Source organism: Harpia harpyja, chromosome 16 (assembly GCF_026419915.1).
Source record: "Harpia harpyja isolate bHarHar1 chromosome 16, bHarHar1 primary haplotype, whole genome shotgun sequence".
NCBI lineage: Eukaryota > Metazoa > Chordata > Aves > Accipitriformes > Accipitridae > Harpia > Harpia harpyja.
This window is the reverse complement of record NC_068955.1, coordinates 32868733-32889577: the sequence shown is the minus strand read 5'-3', so window position 1 is coordinate 32889577 and position 20845 is coordinate 32868733. Positions and strand designations below refer to the sequence as shown.

The window sequence follows — 20845 nt, the reverse complement described above, 5'->3', positions numbered from 1 at the left end:
CCTGTGCCAGCACTAGCATTCATCTAACCATACAGAAACACCCTAAATCTTAAAGTGTGATGGAAATGCATCTTTAGAAGAGATTAGTCTCATCCCTGAGCTCCTCAAACTCTCAAAACACAAAACGCATTCATGTTCTTTCAAGGTTCACATGCAGCGAACACGCAGTCTTAATTCATCAAACTGTGGTGCAAATTAGAATAACATGCATCAGCAATCCTCCCTGCTTTCATCTTCAGGGAAGCCAAAGATTGCCTGGGGGATGGAGACAAGTCATTCAATATAGGGTTGAGACCAAAATCATGAAGTACTAACATCTCATCATATTGGTCTCTTTTAGAGAAGGTTTTTATACCATTCTCAGCCTGACGTCTGCTTAGCTTCAGTGTTTGGAGAATGATTTGAGGTCTCTGTTTGCAGCTCCAGCAGGAGGCACTGGCAGAGTATGAGGAGAAATTGAAAATGCTGAATATGGAGGTGCAGGAGATGGTGAAGAACTACGTGAAACCAGGCTTTCCTGGAGAGCCAGAGATGCAGAAGGAAGCAGTTCAGAGCGTTCCTGAGGGAGAACAAGGGTCTACAGAACAACTGAAAGACAAGATCCCAGTGGCAGAGGTGTCAAGGCTCACAATAGCCGTGCCTGAGCCCCCAGGAGCTGAAACAGATGTTGAGATTGAAGAAAGCATATTCTGAGAGATGCTTGCCTTACTGTTCCACTTCAAGAAGGTTTATGGAGATATATAGTGAAGTTAAAGACTACCTTGACAGACTACTCTCCACTCTGGGGAACTCCTGAAATCCTTCAGGAATTTACTACTTCATTATGCTAGATACTGGAAGTAGTCTGAAGAGATCACCCTTCAGAGAGCGCTTCGTGCTCTTTGTCTTCCACAGCCTTAGCACTAAGGTATTTAAGCAGCATGAAAGGGCCTGTGCCTGAAGACAAGCTGGTTGTTGGCATTCACAGCAGCATCTACATTAATATTTTAGTCTGGATTTAGACTTCAGTTTTGAGAGTAAGTTCCCTCATCATTTGTCACACGCATCTCTTCACATCAGTGTGGTCTCAGAGCTAGATCCCTTTGAACAAAGTTTAACTGAGAGACACTCTCCAGTAGCCCACCTAATATGCTCCTACCAGCTGAGAGCTAGCCCAGAATAAAGCCTCCTGAAATACCTGTAAGTGTGGGTGCAGGTGCTCAGCAAAAAACTGTTGTCTTCTAAAGCACCATTCCTTCTGGCAACACTACCTGCTAATGTAGACACAGCCTCTGGTTATAGGAGGAAAGGTCAGTTTGATAGAACCTCATACCATTTTTGTCAGCATACCACTTTCTTGCACAACTAGTGTTGGCTTTTTAATTGGGCCCCCTGCCCCAGTCAGACAAGGACAGTTTTCAGTACATTGGTATTCATACAACATAAACCAGCATTTCCTTCTGTGGAAATGTGCATTACCAGCATTGTAGCTTTTCTTCTTTCTTTCCTTCTTTCTAACCTCCCCTTATTCCCAGGGGCTGATTCTCACTCCTGATTCTAACTTCAACTCTCACAGGCCTTCAGCCAAGTTCTCAGATCTGGATCCATATCTCCTGAAGACCCTGCCAGGCTTGAGCAGGCTCCCTGGGCAATTGTAAGGCAGACTATGAGGAGTCAAAGAGCCTCATCATGTGTTCCAGCTACCACAAAAAGTGGAGTTCTTGTCTACAACAATCTGACATTTTTAGAGCTTCACTGAAACTTTTTCTTGTGAAGCTAAATTAGTTCCATATAATGGGCTTAGGGTAACAACAGTTAACAAAATTTCTAAACTGTTTGAAAATAATTTTGTTGCTCAAATAAAGAGCCAGCCAGTTACATTGCCCATAAGATTCCCTTATGCAGAAAGCTGAGTACAGCTCATAAGAAAACACATTGAATTATCCATTCAGGTAGCAGAAAGCAGTTCTCTGGAGCTTCTTTTACATGCTGCCATCCCCGTTAATGACAACAGAGGGCTCAGCAGTGAGCTGTGGAATCTGTTCCTTGCTGCTGGAAAAACCAAACTCCTCAAAGATCCATGTTCTTTCAGACCTTGAGGGGAAGACTACACACTACTCCTGCTGTTTGTTTGCTTTCCCTTTGCAGGAGTGCTGCACACGTCTTCCCTCAGCTTTAGTCACTTCCCATTTCATGAAATACGTGCACCTGTAACTAACAGCAGTTCCCCACTTTGGTGACATAACAGGTACATCTCATTCCACAGCCTAATTGAAGGAAAATGGCCCAGCCATATGACTTCAAAGGGCAAACAGTCCTCAGCCTCTTTTAGTCCTAGCACATACTTGCTGCTGTCTTCACTAACACATAACACAAAAACCTTCCAGCAGAACACACCTGGAGGTCCAGATTCCCATTATCTTGGTCCTGTCTTGCAACAGAAAAAGGGTAGGTTCTTCCTGGCCATCTTTACGCTCCCACTTTCTAGGACAGCAAAGCCTTATTTTTGTGAATGCAGAACTTACACCAGTGCCACCTGCCACCTCACATACTTTCTCACCTGTTGTATGACCTTGTGCACTGAACAGCTTTGACACAGCAAGTTCTCACTCATCCAGCAGGAAGGAAGTGGAAACATATGGTCCAACTCTTTTCCTAGCACCATTTAAGACAGACTTTGCTTATGGATCCTAAAAAAGCAGGAAATAGCAATAATTCAGTACAGATCAGCCACATCCTGACCTTCCTCATATCATGCCCTGAAATAATGTTAGCCCAAGAATTGGAGTTTGGCCTGCCAAAGTATACACGCACCAGGTCACAGGGACCCTGTGAAATTAGGCACTTGTGGTCACCAGATGTCACGAGTGGAGGGGGGGAACTGACCTGACACCCCCCCCCCCCCCCCCCCCCCCCCAAAAAAAGAGAGTCAACTATCTCCAGTCATACATCTGTAAATAGCAAGACAATTTAAAATTAAGAGGTGGAAGAAGATACACTTAGGGGTAAAAAAGGAAATGGGAACTGCAACTATTTTACTACAAATGCTTATCCTGGAGATGAGATACTGTAGGTCAAATCTTCCAAATTGTTCAAGGAAACAACAAAAAAACAACAAAAACCCTAAACACTGCTGAAGAGAAATGGGGGGGGATGGGACCCCCCCAAACCTCAACCTGCAATTGAGCAGATCTATGACTACTTCATGTCTTAGCACCAGCTGCCTAGAGAACCTTGCGCTGATGAAACCCTCAATGTATTTATTTGGCTACTCAAGCCCCCTTATATTGCTACCTTATAGAGCTGCAGAGGGTAGAGTGTCTTCAAACGCAGCCACAGAAGAGAAATGGGTGAGACCATAGTCTAAAAAAGGAACTTCTTCCAGCCTCTTGTTATTAAAATCTTTGCCCTTAATTTGAGACAATACTAGAAGAGATGTGCTCCTGACTGGAGCAACAGTCTCTCTCTCCTCTCCCCAAAATTTTAGGTGCCACGCTGCAGTGTAATCTCGTAAAGTCCCCACTCACCCCTCAACTTGTTCTTCAAGTTTCTGTCTTTCTGGAAAAGTGAGCTCAGTCACAGCAAACCTACAGCATGCAGTGGTTGTTACACAAGAACAGTTACACCTAGACACTGCATTCATAAACGCATTATGAAGTGCTGCTCTTAAAAAAAAAAACCAAACACACCACACAAAACCCAAAAACCAGCTCAAGTAGGTATGAGGGACAAGATGTTCCAAGCCTGGTCTGACACCCAAGAAGAGACCACACCTCCCCTGCGGTGTTAACATAATACTGGAATTATATATTGTAAATTTCTGACTTTTATTTATTTTCAAAAAAAATAAAACATTGCATTTCTTAAAAAATTAGATCACCTTTTTTTAATTGCAGTTAGTGCGTATGGCAACAAGTTCCAAATGTCACCTGATGTACGCACATGTTTGTTAATAGAGACATCAAGTGCCCAGAGTTTTCTGCCATCTGTGCTTGCAGTTCTCAAATTCAACTTCTTCAGTTACTAAATATGCAGTGAGGTGGGGTTTTATTAAATGCAATATCCTTCTCACACACATTCTCCTCTGCACTAGTTCATTCCATTCCTTGTTGTACTTAATAACCAAATCTAGCAAAGCAAATTACTCACAGTCCAAATACTGCTCCTGATCCCCCTTACAGGCGACCCTGCTTCACTCTAATACAGTGGCAGCGTCCTCCTCCTCCTCCTCCTCCCCCAAGCACAGGTCAGAAGAGCACTTCAACTGGAGTCAAAACTATTCTGGTGAGTTCACACTCCTCGTGTCGGCTTAGTCCTAGTTCAGACCAGCAAAGCCACTGCCATGAGACAGAAAGGTCCTTCACAGACACGCTAGGACAGCAACACAAAGCCTTACACTTGGAGCTGGTTCTCTCCCACCCCACAGCAACACTCACCCCTCACAGCACAACCCCGTGGCCGCTCGCCGGCTCTGACCACTGGCAGAAGCATCTCCCAGTACAGACCAGGCTCGGCGCAGAACACTTAGTGCTGTGAGCAGCAACAGGTTCACAAAACTCTGGCCAAGCAATGCCAGGGTACCACAACGTGGGCTCTGTTCCCTTCCTAGCTTGTCCTGACACCTGGTTGGGCTCCTTCATTGGTACAGTGGAGCTCTGGGGTGGGTACGTGTTACTAATGGCCACTTCCTTCTCCTGAGAGCAGTTGCCTTCGCTGTTCCAGGACTGAAACTGTATTTCAGGAAGCAGTAAAATATTACTCCAGTTGTTAGATCAATTTTGTTGTTTTATAGAACAGTCTCCATCCCTGAAGTCTCAACTCACATGGTAAAGTTTGAGGGCCTTCAAAAAAAAGATGACAAACAAACATCACAGCAAGGTAGAACTGCAGCCAGGAAGCAGTTTAATATTTTGACTTAAACCAGCTGGCAGTGGTGGCAGTTCCAAATTGGAGCCCGTGATCATGAGCCCACGGCTTTCTATACTGGGACTAGCAATGGTGATCAAGGATGGTGTCAGAAACGGGATTAGCACAAGGGGAGGGGCTGCTTTCCCAGCAAGAGCACAGAGCAGAGCCACAGCAATCGTAACAGTGAGGAAAGGCTGCAAATGGAGAAACACACCAAAAACCCACCCAGAAAGACACTGGCCCTGAGCGGGGCTCCCCAGTCACTGGTAAGCACCAGTTATTTCCAGACATTAGTAATAGTCAATCTGCATTTCTCAGCCACGCAACAGTGCCTACGGTTACGCCCCTGGATCCAGCTGCACATGGATGCAACCGGGAAAACAAGGAACTGAGCTTAAGTACATGCAAACTTCCCATCAGCATAAACATAAACCCGCAATGCTCACTGTTTTACAGCCTGAGACCGCTGATAACAAAAGCTGTTCGGAGCTGTTTCTAACTGTATTTCTAGGGGCACAACAGCCACCACCTGCTCTGTATGTTATTACGTGGCATATGTTGCTCAACACAGACCGAATTGTTTGGTGTTTATCCCACCCTTCTGCTGCACACACAGCATCTAGCGCAGCAGAAACACAGCTCTCATGCTGGCTAAACAGGGGTTTGTTGCCAGGTTCAGCCACCCAGTCCATGCTGGCCACCCAAAACCCCTCCAGAGAAGTTTTTCAGAGGTTATTTTAAGGGAAATTCATCCCATCTCTCTCTGGAGGGAACCCAGACACCCAGCTCAGACCAAAAGGTGGGCACGGGGTGCACCCCTCTCCATGCACATTGCCAAGGCACCAGGGGTTGCTTTTTTCCTTCAAACCCTTACAGTGAATGAACCCAACAGAATAAACCCATGTTACAGCGACAGACACGTAAAGCCTGGGTAGAACAGCAGGGCCTGAGTCAGCAGAAGTTTTCACTCCTCTCTCCCCTGACACCATCACCTAAAGAAGAAAATGTTTGACAGGGACAGCCCTAATGGCAGTTGCAGTGAAAAGGGGGAAGGATGCATTCTCTTCCTCCACACAGCACACAACAGGACAAATACTCTAAGCCAGGTCGGGCAGGTTCAGTCTCACTTCAGCAGCTGCTCCCCACCTACAGCACCGGCGCAAGCTGCAGCCCATGCAACAGGGGATACCAGCACTACAGCCTCCTTCCCTCCAGCCTGCGCCAACTCACCCAGCGCTGCCTGTCAGAATTCCCCAACTTCTTCATTTTCCTGCCTAGAGACCTCTCATTACTGCATTATGCCAGTTCTTCAGCTACACCATTCAGTGAGAGCTCTCATACCGCCTGTGAGCATTTTGAGGACAATATGGCAGGCTGAACCCAGCGCTCTCCTCTTCTAACCTTTTTAGCTCTTTTTGCCATCATCTCCAAGCAGAACATCAGTGCTCTGACAGCCTTTGAATGACATAAATTGGTTGGCCAAAACAAGGGCTGAAACAATGCCAGAGTAAAATGCTCTTCATGAGGCTTTTTTAAAGGTGTGGACATTTCAAAAAACAGTTATAGCTCAACTATACTATGACACAGATGTAAGAAAACTTAACTTCAGCAGTTTGGATTCATGTTATTAATATCCTCTGATGTTTGAAGCCTGAGAAAGAAAACACACCATGATGACTCGTACACTTACACCACATCACAGTTTCTATTGTGCAACCCTTCTGTTATTAAACAAAGCACTGGCACAGCTTTATCAGGTGATTTATGCAGAATTTCATGAAAAACAGGTGGTACGTTTTACGCAGATTACGTCTTAGTGCTAAAAAAATACCTTCTAAAAGTACTTTTTAGAGTGTCTATGGGAGAATCACTAACTGTAAGCAAAGCCACATCTCAGATAAAGTACAGACCACATTCTGCATCAACACCTTTTCCCCGCACTGAAGTGAAGCAGTCTTCATGCCTCAGAGGCCAGGTGTGCCAATGCTCCTCTAGACAGAACACTGTCTCTACACAAAATGTGATGAAATTTCTGGAAGATGAGAAACGGACAAAAGTAAATAAAGGCACTAAAACAAATGTTACTGTAGAGGTTTCACACAACACACGGTGAATTCTGACCATCCCTGCAGCAGCACAACGGCTCATAGAGTCACACCAACATTTGGTTACTTACATACTCCAGAGGAGAAATGCTACCTTCTGATTTTCCAGCACTATTTCTTCCCACAGAATTCAGATATCTTTGGAGATTTCTTCATGTGGCTCTGCAGCCCTGCCTGTGTTTTTGCTTACCGTAGGGTACTTGCTGACCACAGGGTGATATGGTAGTTGGATCAGACAGGTCTCTCTAATAAGGCTGTTACATACAGAAACCAAATTCAATGGTAATTAAGACAACAATAGTGCCTGGTCAGATACTGAACAGCAGCTGATTTAGGCACAATCTTAGATTCTTTCCACATTTTCATCTTTTATGTGGCATATTCTAAATCTCCTCCTCTACCACTAAATTCTCTTGCACAAAATACTTACTTTCATGAGCCCAAACTTTGTGCTATATTCTTAAAAAAAGAAATAATCAGGATCTCTAAGCAAAGGAGGACTCCAACCACAACAAGGGATACAAACACAAGACATTGTACCTGAAGGATCGGCACGGGGACTCTCTAAAACGAGAGCATTACTAACAAAAGACACAGCAGTCGAACTCATCTCTTGGCCAACACCTTTGCAGGCAGCTTCCCTAATGAGAATTCAGCACTGACATTTAGGAAAAAAAGAAAAAAACCTAAAAGACTAACATGGCACACACTTTCAAATGAGAAGCCAACCCGGGGGAAGGCTTCCCCTTGCTGTCTCTTCACTATCCAGTGCAGACTGGTGGTAGTGGGAAAGTTAGGGCAAGTGCAGCTCTCCTCGGCAGGCTGGCTTGCTATTAGCGCCTTTGTTATCGTCATGCCCTTCACGTTTTCAGAGCACTTTACAGACACGAGTAAAAGCCTGAAGGTCATTGCTAAAGCAAATCAGTTTGCTGTGGCGAATAGATGCAGATCCCTATGAATATGATGCTGTCAACCAAACACCGAGAAGCGAATAGCCAGAAAATGCATGTAGCTGGTTGCTTTAGCTTTATTTCTATCAACATTCCCTAGGCAGTCAGGGACCTAGAAGCCTTTGATGTCCCTTCACAGGTCCAAACAAATGTCTGGCCATCCTGTCCTCCTTTGTAAGCAACAGTAACTCATTTCCTTCCAGTCTGCACAACTACGATGCCTCAATTTTTAATTGAAGAACAGACAGCGTGTACAGCCAGTTCTCTCTGCTCCCTTTCCTGCAATTACAGGAAAATTTGCCTTCAAATATTTAGTGGCCACTCTGCATACCGCAAGCTGCTCTAGGTATTCCTACAAACTATATCCAGTTCAGAGCTACAGTTCAGGCTCAATTTGTACTGAATGATCCAAAATTATCTTCTACCTCCGTAATAAAGATATGGTGCTGACATGACCATTGCTACTACAGAAGGAATTGCTGCACAGTAGCTACTGTATTTTAGAGACACTCTCCCTGCCCCATATATCTCCACGTGGCCAAGATTCACTACTTGTTATTATCCCCATTTATAGACTAGGACCTAGGGCACAGCAAAATGCTTTCTCCAGGCTGCATGGGGAAAAGTAGGATTCTTCTCACCAGACTGAACAATCTTAAACGTCAGGAGCCTCATTTGATCTAGGGTCCTTCTGTAATCACTGGTTTAAAGATAGGGGCCTCTAGAGGAAGATTTGTCCCGTTCTGAAATAAATGGGATAATAAGCTGCTGCATTCAATAGCACAGAGCCCTGTTTGAGGAGGACAGGCACCATTATATATAGACAAGTGTACTTGGGAGATGACGACAGTCACAGACTCCCTGTTTGATTCAGCAAATTGTTCATATAAATTCAACCTGCCATCTTCAAAGGCCTACTACATGCTGATTGCCAGGGCTGTGGCAGCATGGAAAAGACTCGATACTAGCAAGGCTGACAGGAAGGAAGAATAAAAGGGAATGATTCAGGTGAAACATGACATAAAACAACAGAAAACCCAGAGACATAAGTGTAACCTTGTTGAAAGCATATACGAAAAGATATTCAGAGAAAACATCATCTCAAAGCATAATTACCCACTGAGTAGGCTATGAGCTCTTCACAGAAGAGGCTACATTTTGTTATATACTAAGATATCACTTAGCATACAAGAAATCTCACTCCTGAATACTACTGCAATGCAAATTACAAACCTGCTCTGCTTATCATAATTCTGCTGACTGGCTGCCTGGTTCTTGGGGAAGGAGTTGTTGGCCCTGGAGACAGAGCTTCAATCTTTTAACTAATCTAGGTTTATCTTAGGATTTATATTTGATTCCACACTCATCTAAGCAATGGAGCAATTAACTGGTCATATGCCATGCACGAACTGTAAAGAGAGAAACACAAGAATCAGATATTTAATTCTGTATTGGACAGGAAGATAGATACTTTCTGCATTCTTCACAAATATGGTAATGAGTTTTTAAAATTTTATAAGATACTTGAATGCAATCTTTCAAGGGCCTTCCCTCACTGTGTTTAGTCAGACTTGGGCCAAAGTATAAAACGGTGTTAAATGTTAAACCTGTCATCCCTGTCTCCAAGAAATGTTTCAGGATCCAGGCTTCTGCTATAGTCTCTTCTTGTTTTAAAAGCCACATAGCCACAGAATAGATAAGTTAGACCAGACTTCAAGGTTCACACTTCTCTTACATCTCTGAACTATAGACATATTTTAAAGCATCTCAGCACCACAACAGGCTTATGAATAAATCAAGATCTACTTTAATTTAAAACACAAGTGCAAAGGATTCACAACTACAGACGAGCAGGATAGTTTGTTTCAAATTATAAATCTTTTCAAAGCCCTGCTCTTTTGCATAAAAAAAAGCAGTATATCTGGAATACAGAAACATTTTACATCAAAAATTTTCCAGTGCAGCTAAGGAGGAGCTAAATTAATTCATTTCAACCAACTTCATCAGCCCCAAACTTAGACATCCAGTCTAGGCAAACCATCTACGATCCCTCTACTGGCCACAGGCCGAGTGGTATCGAGAGCGAGCTATTTCGTCCTTCAGCAGGTATCTGAGTTAATGGAGATGAACCACCCTCCGGAGGTGTTCCTCTCACCTTGGTCTACAGAGCCAACCTATATGCTTCGCAGACTGGGTGCCCACCATTTGATGGCTGGCATCAGTGCAGATGAATTCCATCACAAATTACTTCAAGTAATCAACTGTGGCTTCAATTTTGAAGCAGGATCTGTAACTGGAGTAAATAGCAGAGGATAGAGATTATTAACATCTTCTGAAGAAAATGCAATTATGAGGTTAGTTTCTGAGCCAGTAGGACTGTCCCAAGAATAACTTAAATTCCAATAAATTTCTATCTGGAGTTTCAAAATAGGATCCCAGTTCCACATGTAAGATTATATTCTTGAGACCTCACAACAATACACACCATTACTGTACAATGTTACATCCTGACCTAGAGTCCAAATACCTTGACTATCTCACTGATCAGACAGTGTATCATACAAAATGTCTAAATCTATTTTAAAATAACTGAAAGAGCTGTTTAGACAACCAGTAACCTTCCAAATGTCTTGGCAAAGGGATGGTGGGGAAGGGCATACCAATAACGAAACATACATCAAAAGTTTCTCTTCTCCCCATGTTCTGCAGTAGCAAGCAGGGGAGATAGAGGCCTAACAAACCGCCTCACACGAGCACAAAAACCTCTCCAGGGATATACAGGACAGCTGAAACTTTTTCATTCAGTCTCCTAGAGCATCCCCAAAGTGCTACCCAACAACTGTCTCAGGGCAGCATTTCTCAGGCTCTCTTGAGAGAAAGGACTTGCAAAGTCAGGCGCCTGGAAACCAAACATAGGAACACAAGCTTTCAGAGAGCCATTCCAACCAGCACTGGAGGTGTAGTATATTGTGACTTTTCAACCACAAGATCCTGGTGGGAAGAACACCTGTCTTCACAGTGTCTGTTTTGAGGCCTGTATCCAAGGGTTTCCCCCCAAAAAAGTTTAAGATCATGAAATGGATTCAAGATTGACCACTAAACCATACATATTCCTCAGCAAAAGAGAAGCATAGTGATGCAAGAGAGCCATTTAGAAACAAATATATACATATCACATCTGCTCCCTAGGAAAATATGTACAGTTTTCTAGGTCCACATTTAACCGAAGGAAATTAAAATCATCTGTGAAAAAGTCTCAGAGGAAAAAATTGCCAAGTCTTTGTGCATTGTTTGAGAGTTTAAAGGGGTCTGTGCCCCAAAATGTACATTTGAGTCAGCTCAAGACTCCAGTGTACAACTAAGGAAACAAAGATCACATTTCTGATTGGGAAATATTGTTCCAGTTCAGTAGTCAGCAGCCAAGGTTTGCAGGAACTTGCAGACATTCAGATATGCAACTTCAGACTCCGCTTTAAAATGCTATTCTTCAGACGAAGCGATCCACAAGCCATGAAACACCTGCTTTATTCTTGAGACATACTTGGTCTTATTTGGATCTAGTATGTATGTATTGATTGTCTTCAGCAAAAGAGAAGCCACAAAAGGCTGAGAATGCAAGGACAGTATTCACATTCATCCTCTAAAATGATCGCTGACGAGTTCCAAGCACCATTCACAGGATGAGACTGCCTGGTCTCTTGATTTTTTTTTTTTAATTATTATTTTTTAAATAAACTTTACTTTTTCCTAGCATTTCCCCTTATGTAAAGTCAGCAGGTAGAGGTACGCTTTCTGTATTGTTGGATAAGGGGGACCAGGCACTCTGGAAGTCCTGTCTGGAGCAAAAAAGGGTGATCCAGAAGTTCTTGTGCCGTTGCTCTTTCTAGCGGATCCCGTGTCAACATCCTTTCCAAGAAGTCTCTCAGAACTGGGGAGGTCTGTGAAAAAGCAACCAACCAAGTCAACCCCATAAAGGAACCAGGCAACAGTTCATGTGACAATAGGTTGCCGCGGTAGGGTTGGTTATAAAGGATCCTGCACATTTCAGCTTTGTAACCCTGCTTTTGCACAGAAATGTAACATGAGATAGCATGCTTTTTATGCTACAGTAATAACTTTCTGTCACCGGTAGGCACAACATTTGCACAGGTTGTTTTCTTTTTAATGGGGCACAGCAAATTAAGACAAGACTGCCTGCCATGTCCTTCCATCTAAGTTAATTTTGTTTCCCATTTTGTTAATCTGTTCTACATTTCAGCTCAAAAATTCAACAGAATTCCTGTTACCCAAGGCACGTCACTTGGGTGTGAAGGGTTGATCAATTCATTTTTTTTTACTGGCCACAGATTGTGGGAAAAGTAGTTAAATACAATTCCCAAATAGGCTTTGGGAGTCTGCAAACCTGATGCTGCTGGTACAATAAGATGAAGAAACTGCAGAACAGTATACTGAAAAGCTAAATGACCTCAGCAGGTTTGTCCTTTGAAAGATGTGTAAAAGCCTGTTGAGTAGCCAGACCCAAGAACCACTTCAAGGCACTGCACATCTCTTGCTGGTGGTAATCCTCTGCATCATTAAAACTGAATAAAAAATGAACTTGGCATATATTTATTTATTTTAATGCCGCTAATTACATCCATTTTCGATTGGGGGCATTTTCTGAGCTCTGGTTAACTTAGAAGTAGATCATGAAATACTGTTCACACTGAACTACTGCTTATTTCATGAGTGCTTTGAATGACTTCACTGTGATTGCTAGAGGGAGAAGGCACAACACAGCTAAGTACAAGTGTCAGAATCCAGCCTTTGTCACTCTGTCAATAAATCTACCTCCGCTTTAGAAAAGCAGCAGAGATTCTCCGTTTAACCTGTTGCACCCAGCACTACAGTCATTGACCACAGCAAGCCATTAACTGTAATCAGAATGGAGGGCTGCATCCACAGCTGGTGCTGAGCCCCACTCAGACAGCAGGGAGACAGGGGAGGATGGCCACCAGTCTGGCAATCCAGAGGTCTGCTGGAAGCCAGTTTGCTTCCCAGGACAAAGTGGAGCAGAGCAAGACTGTAAATGGCTCTGGATTTCACAGCCCATGGTAGGGTCATCTCACCAAGCAAGGTGTGCAATCCAGACCAGAAGTGGCTTTACGCCGCCTAAGGGGTGCAAGCACTGGGTCCAGAATATGACCTTGAAATTCTAAATAGTGTTGCAAAGGCAAAGAGGAAAGAGCAGCTGTTGATGTTTGAGTGTATGCTGTTAGTTCAGCAGTCTACTCTGTTAAATAATTCAGTTTTAGCAGCTGCAGATATTCTGATTAATTGGAAAGGCCAGATAGCTCAGAATGCTGCAGAAGCTATTTGATCTCAGAGGCTTGGACTGAAATGAAAGGAGGACTGCTCTAAGTGGTGACTAAAAGGTAATCACTGTATTTCTTATGTCACTGCTACTTTTTCATAAGAAACCATGAAGCTGAGTTCATCTTCAATGCAGCTGCAGTGTCTCCATGAGCTACTGTCTGTATTGAGCTCTCCTGCTCTGACCATAATGCAGTCTTTGCAGTCCTGAAAGCCGTGAAGCCAGAAACCCTCAAGAGCAAGGATCCTCCTGTTTACTTCCCTAGAAGATGAGCTACACTATTGACATCAGCACGATATTAACTGTTGGGTCCACCTGAAGCAGCTTTGATTTGCATTATCAGGTTTATGTGCAAGTGACCTTACATTATTAGGGCTATTTCCCAAGCCAGCCACTAGCTGTCAGCAGCAGCTTGCATCCACTGAAGCACCAGGGCCAAAGAAGTTCCCCAAGAAACATGTCCTAGCAAGCTCACTTTCACAGCCAGCTTTACTGGGAACGGCTGATACGGATGTTTCCCCATAATAATCATCAGGTTTACAAGTGTTTGCCAGTATGCTCACCCTGTGAAAGTTTTTCAGCTTGGGAGGAGGGCTGTCACGGAGTCTCTTCATTGCCTGGACTGGAGAATCACTAAAATAGGGGGGTTCTCCATCCACCATCTCTATCACCATGATCCCCAGAGACCAGATATCCACCTGTGGGAACCAATGTCACATCAATACACACAGTTCAGAGCAACAGGTCCTTGCTTTGTTGCTTTCACAAAGACAGCAACACCCCACCCATGACAAATGGTACTGAGAGAATAAAACATTAACCCGCTTGATGCTATTGGACTCCTTACCGTAGTTTAACAAAGACAGCTTTCCACCTAAGACTAAGCTACACTGGTGTTGCAACATGTAAAGGTCTGCAAGTAACTGCTTGTGCTACACCTGGTTGGTTGGTAAACAACACTAATCAGTCTGCTGCCACCTGCCCGTAATTTCAGAGCTCACATCTGTGCCTTCCCTCCTCTCCTCCCCTCCCTTTATGGCATTGATTGATTTACTGATCCATATCAGGTGACAGGCTGCTCCTTGCTAACATCTGTCCACACTACAGCAGATACAAGTCTATGCCAAGCTTCAGGTATAAGAATAGAGTAAGTTTACACCTTGTTCCCGGAAGCAGAACAACCTGGTTTTCTACTGTTTTAGGAAATATTGATATCATCACAATCAAATCTGTAGTCATAGTTGTATTTAAACAGACTCTAGAGGCTCTTCCTAGAAAAGCCAACAGTTAGTTTCCTGTGACACTTCAGAATATTATTTGCTACCTCTTCTGATATTAGGGCAGTGGTACCTTACCTCGGTAGTGTATGGTATCCTTGCAATAACTTCTGGAGCCATCCAGTAGGGAGTACCTACTAGGGACTTTCTTTTAGGTACATCTTTACTGATCTGAGCACAGAAGCCAAAATCTGAGAGTTTGACCTGTACAAAGAGAAAAGCAACCAACCTTAAAAATAATTTTTAAACAACATGGAGGGAAACACCAAAGACAAAGAAGACAAAGGGAGTAAGAGGACAAGGTACAAACAAAAGATTGTGAACAGAAAGGAAATAAGGAGACAGACGAAGGCTGCAGCAGAAGACAGGAAACAGTTTGTCTGAGGAAACATACCCTTCCATCCAGTGTCAAAAGAATGGAGTCGCTCTTAATGTCTCGGTGAATGACGCCCTGAGAGTGAAGATATGACAGAGCCTGCAGCACTGACTCACACACTGTTGCAATTTGCTCTTCATTTAGCCTGAAATTAAAGACATGGGAGTTTAACTGCATCATACTGGGCAGTGGATAGTACTCATTCACAGGTCCTCTTTGAAGGCACCGTGCAATTTTGAAGTTGAATTGCAGATACATATTTTGGTTCCCTATGACAATTACTGTCTCACTTTTACTGTTTTTCTATGACAGTTGAAAACATTTTTGTCTTGATGGTTAGCAATTTTTAGTTTTCGTAAGTCTAATACAGAGAAATTGCATTTTAAATCTTGTATCAAAATCCATTCCGCAAGATGCTGTTTCAAGCAATTCTGATAGGCAGGACTGCTTCTTCATGCCAAGGTGCCACAGTAACTGTTGAGACAGCTTTTATTTTAAAGCAAATATAGTAAAGCTATTGTTCACAAGGCTTATTGTGCAACTTCATCCAGAAAGCATCCAAACACGTAATTTGATAGCAAATATAGGGATCCTTTAGAGGTTTCATGCAGCTGGACACTTTGGATACTCTTACACCTAACGAAAGGTAGCGCAGGTTACAAGCGGAGAAGACACTCCCGAATTTTACCACTCTCTGTTAGCACACTGAGTATGACCACCAAGAACCTCATCTTTAGAAGCTGTTGCTGTTTGGCATACCAACACAAGAACCTTCATGATCAAATATAAGTGAAAATGGTAGAAATGAAAATTATCTCCTGTAACTGGGGTCACTGACAGCATTCTCTGCACATTTATACTAAGCAATGCTAGAAGTTAAGTATTTCAAAGAATAGCTGAAGTACCCAATTTGAGTACTTTTGATTCTCAGCCTGTCTCTTGCAGTTATTTCAAACAGCTCTCAGCTGAGGGCATAGAAATGATACCTCCTCAAATCCAGGTCTGCAAGGAAGACTGAGGAGAAGAGAGCACTCAGAAGGCAGAACCATGCAGAGTGTACCAGTACCTTCCAAACACATAAAAGCAATTTCTACACATTCATGAAGGAGGTTGCACCATCACCTGAGATGTTGCTTTATTTACTTTAATTTATACTTCCATTGCTTGTTTGGTATTCCATCTCTTACTCTACCAAACTGACCAACTGACCAGGACAACTACATGTTGTGGCTGCACTCTGCCATGCTGATGGCAAACACATCTGAAGAATGGCAGGGGGCTACTTTCGGCATTTTGATTTACTCCATAAAGGGAGAGGGACAAAGGCTAACTGTGGGACTTGCCTAGTACAGAACCTAACCTATTTAGAAACAGTGCTTTTCATTTCATAGCGCATGAGCTGTAAGAAAAGCTGATACACTTCTGAGCTCTGTGGTTCTAGAAGATAGCAAGAGGCGTACTTTTAGCTTGTCACATATGGAATTTGGTTTCAGTCAAGTGACTGCATAGTGTAAAACAGATTACTAGAGGATTACCTCACTCCTGGAGATGCAAATCAGTTATCACCTTCAGCAAATGTTTAATGAGTGGAATGAGGGTATTTTCCTCCCTGTGAAAAACTGATAAAGGCTTGCAGCTTACTTTTGATAAATGTTATGGTTACAACAGATCCTGTTTCCACTATGTGGAAAAACAACCATTCATTAGAAGGTTCAAAGGAAGGCTTCATAAAATAACTCAGACCTAGGCTGAGGTCCCACTATGGAATTCAGTCTCACTGGTGGATTAAATTACACAGACCCTTCATAAACCTCTTCAGAATTTTTTTTTTTTTTTTAATCCATAGTTCCATTGGTTCTAATACCAGCTATGAGCTACAAGAGTTTCACTGGCTCTGCAATGCCGTAACTCAGCACTGTTCAGGATTAAATGTTCTTTTTCCTGTCCAGGAGCGAGTACATGACTTACAGTGAAACCTTGGTTCTCAGACCCTGAGATGTGCCTCTGAACTCAATGCTGGAGGGCCTGGCCATTGGGCCTGGCCATCTAAGTGTCTCCAAGACACTCCTTACAGGTGGGATTGTAGAGGCTACAGAGGATAATGTGCTTTTTTATACCTCCCAAACACATCACAGATGCACTTCCAAAACAGAGAACCCAATAGAGCAAGATATATGCCTTAAATCCACCACAGGATCAGTAAAGGCTAGTCAAAGCATGTAAGTGAATTAAAGGCATACTATGATTAAAAAAAGTAAATACAATTAGTGTTAGCAATACTACATAATTGTAATCCAATTAAGATTCTGAATCTTCAAAAAAGGAAAGCTCATCCTACAGACTTTCTTGGTCAGTCTTTTCACTGGCGTTCCCTGCACCAGTTTATAGCCTCGCAGGACTGCTTGGAAGCAGAAGGAGGGTGCTCCAGGGTCATGGGTAAGATACGATCATCATAACTGCATCACCAGAACACCTTGTGAGTGAGACTCTAGAGACCATTTGAGAACAACTTCTTTGCCCTACAGAAATGCTTTGGGCATTAATGAAGTGCTGTTGATAAGAAAACAAATTTAGGAGAGTGTCCAGTAGTTGCTATCTTTAGGCAACGAAATTTGGGAAGGAGTCCAGATCTCAAGGCTGTGCTGCACTTCTCCAGAGGAGCTAGCCACAAATTCAACCTCACTAAGGTTGCACCACTGAAAACTATTTCTGCATGCTCTTTAATACTTACTCAATGAGCTTCCTGGCCAGAATTCAATAGATATAGTAAACAATACTTTTTATGAGTACTGTTGTTTTACAGGAAAGGTCATCAAGTAGTTGAACAGTGGGTATCTAAAGGGATCAGTACTGTAAATAAGGTCCCTTCTACATCAGAAGTATCATCGCATACTTCAAATGGATAACAGTTAAAAAGTGTAGTAGTTTCAGGGCACTGCAAACACAAAATCTCTGAGGGAAACTACTCTCTCCAGAAATCTCTACTCTACTGCTCTTGCCTGTCAGGTGGGAACACAAGCATTGATGTTTCAGACTTTGCTTCATACCTGATCTGAGATACAATGTCTGTGAGGGCTCCCCCCTGCAGAAACTCCATCAGCACCCAGAGCTCCTCTCCCACTAGATAGCTCTTGTACATCTCCACTACATTGACATGTTGATAGTCCCTCATTATCACCACCTGTAAGAAGACAGTGGACAATTGATCACCACAAAATCACTAACAACACTTAATCTTATCCAACGAAGCAAGCATGCACAACCCTACGAGTACAACGCAGTAGCCTCCATCCCCCCAGTCATCTTTCTCCTTGGTACTAGCACAATTCTATTAAAAGGAAGATGTCTCCTGCTCTTCCCTTCTTTTTACCACACTGTGTTACCACAGCTTTATGGTGGACAGCAGAACCCCACCTCTCATCACTATACTTACCTCATTAAAAAGGAGCTCCCGGCGCTGCTGCTTTCTCAGATCCATCATTTTCACTGCCACTTGCCGCCCTGAGTGCTTCTCTCGAGCAATACAGACAATACCTGTGGACCCTTCACCAATCTTCACATAATTCTCCAGCAATGTCCGAGGATCCCCCTGGTCCACAACCATTCTAAGGGCAGCTTTGAACTGCTCATGAGTCACAACCACCGGGTCCTCACTGGCCAGCTGCCCTTTCACAGAAGAGTCCTGGGGAAGGTGAAGGTTGCTAGAACTAGTCTGAGTCTGCCGGTTCCTGGGAGACCCTGCCGGTGATGGCCTGCCTTGTGGCAGTGCAATTGCCTTCTCCACTGTTGGTGATTTTTGGGGGGTTCCAGCTTCTGAGATCATCCTGGGGAAATCGGATGCAGGCTGATCTGATGGAAGAGACTGGGCTTTGGTTGCAGGGCTGCGTGGTGAACCCCATTGCTGGGGCCTGAAGAAAGCATTAGGCTTTGAGAAGAACAAATATGAAAGTGGAAGAAAGAAAAAGTGATGGTTAGATTAACAAGAAAGAAATGTCAGGAATCAGTTGTGTGTTATGCCACTCTGGCCTAGTACATTTTGTAGCAGACTGGAGCCAAGAGCTCTAGGTTCTTGTCTCCGGGTCTGCCCAACATACGCTGCATGACTAGGGGAAGACACATGGATGCAGATTTTCAAGAATCAGCTACAGGATGGGTGCTATGCTTTAAGGACCTCCAAATTGAGGCAGTTTAAAAGGGACCTTTTAAAGCACATGCTTTAGGAAAAAAACCAAAACCACCAAAACCCACAGCAAAAAACCTAGCTGCTATAAAGCATTCCAACCTTGCCACCAAAACTCAGGGGCAACCTGTGCTGCAGAGAATTTGAAAATCCTTTTGTGCCTCTGTGCCTCTGATCTTCCTCTATATAAAAGGAAAAAGGATTCATGCCAAAGCTGTAAATCACTTTGATGTCTTGGCCTAATTCCCTTTGGGTAATTACGCTCTGCCTACTGAAAACTCTCTCTGCACTTTCCACTGGTACCTGCAGAGCATTCCTGTCGCTCAGACACTGAATTAGCACTCTGTTTTGGGAAAAGCACCGTGAACCAGGATGGCTGTGGGTGGCCAGTGTGAGACTTCAGCTACACAGAGCCACCTGCCACCTTGCCATCTTACTGGCTCAAAACTGACCTACAATGAATTTGGATTAGCAGTGCTCCTTCCCGAAGCACCCGAGGCTTTTGGAGACCTCCCACTCAAGTACCAAGCAGGCCCAACCCTGTTTAGTTTATGAGATCTGGTAAGATCACAGCCTGCGGTAATGTGGCTTCAGGATATGCATTCCCATGCTAGCACTACGCATAGGTCTCCCAAGAAGGATAAAACTTGAAGTGCTAATACTCACCCTGGAAATGTTGATTAATTAAAATTCAACATCATCTAGCAGGTTAGGTATAAAATACATTATATACTTAGTTATATGTAAAATAATAGTGGATCCGACAAAGTAGCAACTTCAGAAAGAGCAAGCCAATCATTTATATTATAGGGCAAAACAAAAACTTCAAAGCAACAAGCTTTTTCTCTCTCACAATTTAGACAGATTATTAATAAAGTTAATAATATGGGTATGGGAACCGAAAACTGCCAATAGAGAAATTTTTAAAGGAGCACTCATTTTCTGTCTCAGACAGAAAATAATTGTATAGAACTTAATTCTATGCACTTTGGGTTTTAATCAAGGATTTTTGTCAACAGTAAAATCTGCATAAGCCTAACATACATACAGCTCATTTTCACACACACATTGGCCCTGGAAGTATGATTTAGTAGCTCCTGGCATAGGGGTGCAGGAGTGCGCAAACACAAACTGCCTGTCAGAAGTTACTTCCTCCTCATTTAGCAGCTCCACCCCTGCAATCCTGTAGAGACATGCTCATGGCAACAAAGTACTTATTTCCCAATTCTTGTTTTGTCTCAGGAGGGGGGGGGGGGGGGGGGGAAAGGTTTTACATAACCTAGAGCATGCAAAAGGGCACACAACATGCATGCAAGCTCACACATACTTGTGTAACCACACGTAAGTATTATTTCCTGCTCCTGTAATTTGACAGCCCCTATATACACATTTTCAGTCTCTGTACATTTTGAGCTGTCACTGGTTCTCCCACTCCTTCTCCCCATAGTCGGTCAAAAGGAGAGAGCACTCGACCTTCCCGTGGTGACTCTAGGCAGCCTGTCAAGGCACCCACCTCCCCATTTTCAGCCAATTATATCCCCTTTCCATTTCAGCTGCAATTATGCATTTCCTAACATGTCACAGTTACACATCATCATGTCCATTTGTGAGGGAGACTAAGGTTTTAATCATTGGAGACTGTTAAGAACCGCTTAGATAAACAATTGCCAGTGATGGCCCAGATCCTTCCCTGGAACAGGGAGATGGACTAGATAAC

General features: G+C 43.3%; 2 protein-coding genes across 7 annotated transcripts in view; one reads left to right on the top strand and one right to left on the bottom strand.

The window, feature by feature from the left end:
• The window catches only part of PLCB2 (phospholipase C beta 2), a 61360-nt gene extending 58470 nt beyond the window's left edge, over positions 1-2890 (top strand). For all 4 annotated transcript variants that reach the window (XM_052812076.1, XM_052812077.1, XM_052812074.1 and 1 more), the window contains one exon: positions 421-2890. In XM_052812076.1, coding sequence (XP_052668036.1) covers positions 421-693 — 273 coding nt within the window. In that variant the 3' untranslated portion in view covers positions 694-2890. The remainder of the gene's footprint in view (positions 1-420) is intronic.
• Positions 2891-9726: 6836 nt separating this feature from the next.
• Positions 9727-20845, bottom strand: part of PAK6 (p21 (RAC1) activated kinase 6) — a 40579-nt gene continuing 29460 nt past the window's right edge. For all 3 annotated transcript variants that reach the window (XM_052812087.1, XM_052812086.1, XM_052812088.1), the window contains 6 exons: positions 18382-18873; positions 17996-18129; positions 14967-15093; positions 14651-14776; positions 13859-13993; positions 9727-11880 (listed from right to left, as the gene is read on the bottom strand). In XM_052812087.1, the coding sequence (XP_052668047.1) occupies positions 11713-11880; positions 13859-13993; positions 14651-14776; positions 14967-15093; positions 17996-18129; positions 18382-18873 (1182 nt within the window). In that variant the 3' untranslated portion in view covers positions 9727-11712. The remainder of the gene's footprint in view (positions 11881-13858; positions 13994-14650; positions 14777-14966; positions 15094-17995; positions 18130-18381; positions 18874-20845) is intronic.